At 40.7% G+C, this 8,657-nt stretch overlaps 1 protein-coding gene across 2 annotated transcripts; it reads left to right on the forward strand.

The window, feature by feature from the left end:
• Positions 1–660: 660 nt before the first annotated feature.
• Positions 661–5,366, forward strand: nipal4 (NIPA like domain containing 4). 2 transcript variants are annotated; one of them, XM_027000141.3, is made up of 6 exons: positions 665–930; positions 1,813–2,070; positions 2,455–2,511; positions 2,611–2,701; positions 3,425–3,585; positions 3,830–5,366. In XM_027000141.3, exons 1-6 carry the CDS (start codon positions 891–893, stop codon positions 4,438–4,440), a joined length of 1,218 nt encoding a protein of 405 aa, XP_026855942.2. In that variant the 5' UTR covers positions 665–890; the 3' UTR covers positions 4,441–5,366. The 2 variants fall into 2 exon arrangements, with proteins under 2 accessions (XP_081576289.1, XP_026855942.2); XM_081720163.1 differs by lacking the exon at positions 2,611–2,701 and having other exon boundaries at positions 661–930; positions 3,430–3,585.
• Positions 5,367–8,657: the final 3,291 nt, after the last annotated feature.

Genomic DNA, 8,657 nt, shown 5'->3' on the forward strand with positions numbered 1-8,657 from the left:
TCGATTTTTGATCATTCCACGACAATGAATAATCAATATGACAACAGCTACAGCTAAAAATCCCTCTGCTGCTTTGTCGTTAAATGTTGAGAGTTCATTTTGTACCAGAAAGAGACACGTTTTTAACCACAGTGGATGTTAAAACGAAACACTTTACGATAGATTTTACACATCTACATGTCTCGCAAATCGCATTTAGTCTGACCTCCGATTTAGGGGACTAGGTGCGACGTTTGAGGACATGATTTATGCATAGTTGTTATGTTGCACCTGAGCGGGGCACAACCGTTTCTCGTTAATTCTAAATTATGAACAGGCTATTCGGTGAAACGATCAGTTATCCAGTAACCTATATACTTAAGTAATAAGCAAACCAAAACACTTCAACATTGGTGTAGGGAATACAAGTACATATGTAAACATATTCCCGTAGCATGGTGTACCTTACGTTATTCGAAATTGACACGAAGATTAAAAGTGTTTATTGAGGTTCTCGTAACCAACGATACATCAAAATAACGTTCGCAACCAAAAGAAGTACAGGCTTCAACCACTGCAGCTCATGTTTAGTTGATTAATACGGCTGACTTTAATGGTTTGTTTAAAGTAATTAGCCTAGTCGGCTAAAGCCTAACCCCGTGCTCAAGCTCCTGAAGTTTGGGCGGGGCCGGTGGATACACCTGTGTGGTTTTCCGTGAGCTCGACACTGAGTAATTTGAGTCTTCGCATGGTCGTAGTATGGCTTTAAAACGTTAGATTGAGTACAGTTCTGGTGTAAACAACCATTTACTCCCAGAAACAATAAATGGACATCTCATCAGATGGATTAAATATTTTGTTGTGTTGAATAAGTGGCTCACTTCTATACGGCGTCGCGCGAAGTTCATACGATGCAGGTCATTCGTCTTACTTCTGATTTGTGTAAAAATGGTAAGATAAGGATCAAGTGGAAAATGTTACGTTTTAGAATATTTGTCATATTTTTACAGATGTAAAATGTAATGTGTGCGTGTGTATGTCGAAGAGCGAGCGAGCGAGCGAGAGATCGACAGGAAGAATATTCAGGTGTGTCCGCAAGATTTGGCGGATTAGTGACTTATACATGTGTTTGACATTAGTTTCTGTGTTTCGTCATGAGTACCATTAAACTGCGTATTCTGAGGTCTGTATTAGTGTATACACTTTTGGAATCGCTTGTAATCTAAAGCCGTGTAGCTTGAAGAAGGAATGTAATGAACATCCTTGTTGACACAGCAAACATCCCTCTGACATGACCAGAGTGTGAAAAGTCTATCCCTACCTCGTGTTGTTGAATCGCTTTAAGCACTGTCAGTCTCTTGTCAAGTGACATGAACCATGATGTCTAATACTGTTTCATTATTTGTTTGTTTGTTTGTTTTTTTAATCTACTTATATTTGGGCTTTTTATTCTTTGATATTTAGAAAAAGTTCTATATATTTAATAATCCCTTTTATTTGTAAACTTGGAGGTATCTGGATTAATTGCCTTTTTTCATCTATGCCAGTATAGGTAGAAGTACATTAAAATGTGTTTGGATGCAAATGACCTTCTGGAATAACACATGTATCAGAATTGGTTAAATACTAATATAAAAATGTGTTTTACTGTAAGCACGTGTCATTTACATTTCAGTTAAATATACTACAAGAAATTAATTTTGAAGACGTGTGCTGCATCACTCACAGTTGTGTGAATAGGACTAAATACGTTCAACCTAACATTTATTCAGGCTGATGGAATAATTTCTTTACATGTCTTAAATCCATAATGCTTTTCTACATCTGTCTTAGGGACAGTAATCACATTGCTTTGCCCAGCGTCCACAACTGCTTGTGAGATTGACTTGGGAAAAGCCACCAACTGGTCGTTCAGCAGTGGACAAAACTCCACCGTAGCTGCACCGGCTATTGTTCCAGACAAATGGAGCAAGTTCAACTTCTGGACTGGCCTGACCTTAGCCGTGTTCTCAGCTTTTCTCATCGGTGGCAGTGTGATCCTGAAAAAGAAGGCGCTGCTGCGTCTGGCTACAAACGGTCAAACAAGGGCAGGTCAGTGTGTACATATAAAATGCACAATATGCTTGTAGGGAATAGAAAGTGACAGAGGCAGCCACGTAAGCAAACAGCGCTTGCTAATGTGAAGTCTGCTCACTTGCACATAGTCCATATTTACTGCAAACATTAGCTAGATAGGAGGAGCCCTGTGCCAAAGGGCTTGATCAAACAGATGAAGTAAAATGGGTTTAAAATCTGAAAGTCTGTGCGGTCAAACAGAATGTAGGCTCAACAGAAGCTGGAAGTAGATTCTTATTTGATGCCTTTTGTGGATTGTTGCAGGAGTGTCTGATGTCTGATCATTCTTGAAAGGCATTCATTAAGAATGTGGGACATACTAAATTTGTGTTGCTCTAAATTTACACCCGTCTTGTTCAGGTGAAGGTGGTCATGGGTACCTGAAGGACTGGCTGTGGTGGGGTGGACTCTTGACCAGTAAGCAGCATTGCTTTAATAAATCTGCACCCAGTCCTTTGGGAACACTCAGAGTTATGTAACATCACTTATTTGCACATGTGTGTTTCTTTGGCACAGTGGGAGGTGGTGAGGCAGCAAACTTTGCAGCTTATATGTTTGCGCCGGCCACTGTGGTCACCCCTCTGGGCGCTCTAAGTGTCCTTTTCAGGTAACATGCTGACCTAATAAATAATCTGTTGTCCTTTATGACAAGATAAGATTTCCTGCAATGTACACCAGTATGATGTACTTTTACCAGACACCAAACTCCTACCTTGTGCCTACGTACTGGTGACATTATTCGGTACATATTGTAATAGGTGCTTCTTTAAGTGTTAAATTGCAGACTTAAATCGCCCCTGTTTGATATGCATACTATGACACAGGTAAGTATTGCTGCTGGGTTGAAAATGGTCACACTAAATTACCCAGCCAGCAGCAGTCCTGTGGTCAGAAATTGACCACTGATAAAGGCCTAGATGACTGTGAATGTAAATTGTGCATGGCAACAGATGGGCTATAAAGTTTATACTTTCAAGGTTTTAAAATGGTAAATATAATAAGACCATGTAGTACGAAGGCAGTCGACTGCACTGAATATAAAAGATTTCAAACTGGCCTGCCTTGCCTTTTAGTCTGCTTAACTTTATATTACTTTCCATCAGCTTCCTTTGTTGTGTGTTTTTATCATTCACCATATGACAAGCACTCACACAGTACTGGACCATTTCATCAGAGCTGTCCTGTGGTATTTGAATCAAAACCTACCATGCTGACTTTGTAGGCCTCTAATACATTTTTTTTAAAACGCTGAGCTCTTTACATCCTTGAACTAGTGGATAATATGGGTTCTAGACTCTGAAGCACTGATGGTGCATGTTGCTCCTCTCAGTGCAGTACTTTCCTCACACCTCTTTGGCGAGACCATGAACCTGTTGGGGAAGCTGGGCTGCATGCTCAGCCTTTTAGGAAGCACCATAATGGTCATACATGCGCCAGAAGAGGAAGCGGTGAAAACGTTACAGGCGATGACCGATAAATTGCTAGACCCAGGTGAGCATTTACATAATTCTTTAATATGCTTCCTTTTCATATGCCCAGAACACAGTAGCTTTGTTACTCTATCTCTTCCCTCTCTTTTGTTTACATGACAAATAGAGTTTGGTTTTTGAGTTTTAGTGAACAGCATAGTTTCGTCTGCTATCTTATTTTTAATCTCATTATAAAACACATTATGAAAGTACCCCTTCAAAATAACTAAAATGAATCCTTGTTTTCTCTGCCATTTTCCCTCAAGGTTTCCTTGTATTTGCTAGCATCCTTCTTGTGACATGCTTGGCTCTTATCTTCTACTTCTCTCCTCGTATTGGTCAGACCAACATATTGATCTACATAAGTATCTGCTCCCTGCTGGGAGCCTTCACCGTGTCCTCAGTAAAGGGTCTGGGCATCGCAATCCGCACCGCCCTCTCCAACCCTTCTGTTTTCTGCCACCCCCTCGCCTGGATCCTGCTCTTCATCTTGGTGTTGTCCATCATCATTCAGATCAATTACCTGAACAAGTCGCTGGACACCTTCAACACCCTGCTGGTCTACCCCATTTACTACGTGTTCTTCACCACTGTGGTCCTGACCACCTCCATCATCCTGTTCAAAGAGTGGGGCTCCATGTCGGGCGTGGACGTGGTTGGCACCGTCGGGGGCTTCCTGGTTATCGTGCTGGGCGTGAGCATGCTGCACCTGTTCAAGGACCTGCAGGTGTCTCTGGAGGAGCTGCAGAGCACCCTGTGCCAGCCGCAGGGCCGGCACAGCCTGGCCAAGAGGGAGGACAAGCAAGTCCTCATCGAGAACGTGGACACGCTGCCACCCATGAGGGAAGAAGGCCCGCGAGTCTTCATTATCAGCTGAGTGGCATTTAGGAGAATAGCAAAACAATTTTTTTTTCCTACCCTTTTTTGGGTTGTAATGCTGGTGTGTTGCTGCTGTGTAAGGGGAGTCACGCTCTGATGGACACTGTTTATGATGCAGCCAGGCTTCTGTTGGTGCTGCTGAGGACACGCTGTGATGAGATGGAGCCCCTGAGTTTTAACATGTTTAGTTGTGTATATCTGGTCTTGGCAGTATTACTAAGGTTCAGAAAAGGCACCATCATGTCTTCATTTTTCAAATTTCCCAAGCATCTGTCACATTTACAGTCTTTTTGTATTATGTATGTATGTTATATTGTTGTTTTTAAGTCTCTGCTTTTGATTGAGTATGATTGTTTTACGTTTACATTTTCATAACAGTTGCTGCAAACCCCATAACATTGCATATTTTGTACATTGTGATTATTATGCACAGAGCTGAAAACAATCTGATGTATTTTCTGATTTGTTTGTTACTGCTGCTAACTACTTTTTAAACATATTTTATTAAATCTTAATTAAAGCTAAGAGCACACTTTAGGTGAAAACTGGAAACATTTTAACTCTATGCTCTCCTATTTCAAACTATATACATCTTTTCAAATTTGGGCTAAAACAGTGCAGATATTGATAATGCTCATAAACACATTTAGTGATTTGAGTACCTTCAAAGTTCAAAATTCATTGGCTTTAAAAAGGATTATGATTGGTTTAGGGAATGTTGGAGGCCAAATGCGTTGTGCAGGATAATTTGTGAGGGTTTGCTTGACTGTATTGAAAATGTGAACTCCCCTTTAGACATTAAAAAACTGCTGAAGACAGGAAGAGGCAGCCACTGAACGTTATGCTGCTAAGTACTGTCAGTGACGCAGGAAACGACGAGGCAGAGGCAAACAATAAAGGCAAGCAGTTGCTTCTTAAACAATATTTATTTGATGGTGTAAACCCCCCCGCCCAGGATTTTGTTTTCTTGCATACCAGCTTTTTGTGTGTGCGCTTCATGTCCACTAATTTGGGCTGTCAAAGATGAAATTTGATGAAATCACACTTTTTGGTTGACAAAACAGTACTTAAGTATAATCAGTAATTACTAAGAGCTTTTGAGATCATTTTAACTTCTAGGAATAGTATTCACATTTCAGCGTTTTCTCTGGCAGCCTACAGAAGATAGTAGCTACTATACTGACAGTGTGGAAGGTTGAGCTTTTGCCCATGGCAATCATAGAGGTGCACGATATAATAGGGACGGCACATGAAAAAGAGCTTCCTCTTTGAACTAACTAAATCACAGTCGTAAGAGCAGCCCCAAGTGAGTCGTATTAGGCTGCATGTCAAGCAGCAGTGTGTGTGTCAGCAGTAAAGAGGTCTGGCAATCAGCACTTTGTTATGCAAGTTTGCAGAGCAACATGATGCCACTAACAGTGTTAGAAAATCTGCAAAATTATTTAATAACTGTAGAGGTTATTAAACAAGAAAGGAAGTGGTTTTGAAAATCACAATAACACTTTCCAAATGCAGACTGGTTGCATTGGCAGACTATGGTCATAATGGGTTTAATAGGGTATGCTAAACACCACCAAGCCACTTTCACAGAAATGGCCTCAGAATCAAATGAGCACCCTTATGATGCGAGCTCCACTAAAACACGAGTGGTACAAATCTGAATCGTCTAAGATGGGCTTTCTTTCCCCTTTTCCCTACTTCCCAGAGGTTCCTAACCGTTCTGTGATTATGCTCCTTTTTCTGCTGGTAGGTCTCATTGGTCCTTCATCACAACCCGTGACATATACAGCTCACGTTTGAATAGAGCAGGCGGGTAACGGTATTGCACTATACGGCAGAGTACCTCGAGGAGACTGCAGCCATCATCTCCGCCACATGCAGTTCGCAAAGCAAAGGCACTGCAGGGAGACGTGCTGTGTGATCATCCTGATGCCAAACACTCACCTTCACGGAGTGAATGTTATACCTGTGAGCAGACCACGGGATGTCAGAACCGGGCTCTTTCATGCAGCTTGTGTTATAACCCGTTAGCTTGACCTTAAGATGTCTCGTGCTTTTAGTGGCCAAACGGTGCCATGCTTTGTTCAGAGCACAGCCGAATGGTTTTGCTTATGTCTGTCACAGCAAACGCTCTTTTAACTAAGCCCAGGGGAAGAGTACTAGCTATGAGTGTTGATGAAACACATACACTCTCTTATACCAGTTGGCCGATCAGTTCCGAGCACAGATTGCAAGCCTTCTAGCTGCATTTCCATATGGATGCAGTATGGCATGGAAGGCTTACACTTCTTCGGCCTGATTTAGCAGTATGACAAATTGAAAAAGGCAGAGTAACCGGTCTCGCGAGTCTGCAGTGGTGTGAAACAACAGGATGTGGCCTTGGGAACTGTTCAACTCTGGCAGTGGAGAGAGGTCCCTGAGTAAATCATGCTTTGCACTAAAGCAGAGTGGGAATTACTAGTTTGGAGGCACTTGACACTGAGCAAGGACTAATCAGCAATCAAATACAATCTGCCATAAACTCACACTGATATCAAACGGAAACAGATCTATAAGAAAATAGTGATATCTAGTAAATGATTTTAAAATAGTTAAAATATTAATATCATACAATTATTTCTAAGATATTTGGACAACATTATTCTAATCCCCACCACCTCTAGCTCACAGGTGTACATATTCCTACCACAGAGTTTTCTTAGTACAGTACAGATCAGTAAAACAACAGATAATTTCAGATTTTTATATCTGTCTGCATGATTGTTTTATTGTTGCCAGTGAACAGTTGCAAATTTAAAAAAACTTAACCATGTTTCAGTAGCAGGGAAACAAATTAACTACAGCATCCGTGGTGAGTGAGCGATACCTTGGAATTTGACACTGAAGCTATACTTACACCTCGCAAGAAAGGTAACTTTAGAAAACCATCCTGTTTTCAGTGTTTTTGGTGATTGTGTCTCGGTGTGAAGTCCAAAGTCATGACTTTTGTAATACAGTTCTGTATTTTCTGACTAAATCTTGCTGAAAAACACTCTTAGAGCTTTGCTCTAATTTCTTCTGTTGTACATTTTATTATGCATTTGCTTTCTATTTAACTCTCAAATCTGAACTAGTACAAGACTAGGCTTTAGTCACTTGTTCGTCTTACCTCATCAGATCCGCTTTGCATAATTTTTTTATCAGCGTATGCCGTGCACCGTAGAGTTACGCAATTTGCGTTGTAACTATTATCTGCTAGCATTGTTCTGTAAAATATTTACACGAGGTAAACGTAGAATGGAGATTATACATTCCTAACTGCAGTTCCCATTCACGCCAGTAGGCGTTACCATCGCCATGCAAATACTGTACGTGAATGCCTGCTGTTACCGTATTACTTTTAATTTCTCAGAAAACCGCTAGCGAAGAAGCAGAACCATTGTGCTAATTGCATTTGTCTTGCTAAATAACTGAAGTACAAACCAGCAGGAGTTATTTGGTAGTTTTTAAGGGTTGATGAAACAGAGTCAATTCAGTACTAGAGATTTTTTTTTTTTTTACTTTCTGTGTGTATGTGTGTGTGTGTGGTGGTGGTGGAGGAGGGTTGGGGGTGATAAGGAAATGATTGCAGAGCTCATCAGCCATAACCGTTTCCAGATTGGAGCATCATACATAATCAATTAACGATCAATTCTCCACTGAAGTCATTTCTTTCAACCCTTGCAATCGACACATCTTTGCTTTAAAATAACACATTGTGCTTTAATTGGTTTTTGTTAAAGTCCATCCAGCAGCGCTTTGAACTGCAAAGGTTAAATCATGAAATATTCAGTGATGAACTTCACTGCAGAATGATGTTTTTGTTTTTTGATTTCTCAAACAAAACAAAATGGGCTCATAAATTGTATTCATTTGCCAAATGTTCCATCTTTTGAAGCATTAAATAGGTCACTTTACATTGGCTGGTACTGATTTTTTTTATTTTAATTTTATCACCTCCTTTGTTTGATAACCCTTTGGTCAGGCCTGGTGATTAATCTTTTTGACCGTCCGAGTTTGAGTCATTTTTCAATTAACGTCAGACAGGTAGGCCCTGGCAGTTTTCCATCTTGGTTAAAGCTAACTCTGTAGGGAAACTTTTGAGGTGTGAGGTACTGGGGTTTTGGACTGTGCAGTAAGTCTCATAAATTTCATGCCTTGCTCTTCTCTATCCATAGCAACCAATCAGAGCGGTGG

Source organism: Electrophorus electricus, chromosome 8 (assembly GCF_041902795.1).
Source record: "Electrophorus electricus isolate QZ-2024a chromosome 8, ASM4190279v1, whole genome shotgun sequence".
In the NCBI taxonomy this organism is placed as follows: domain Eukaryota; kingdom Metazoa; phylum Chordata; class Actinopteri; order Gymnotiformes; family Gymnotidae; genus Electrophorus; species Electrophorus electricus.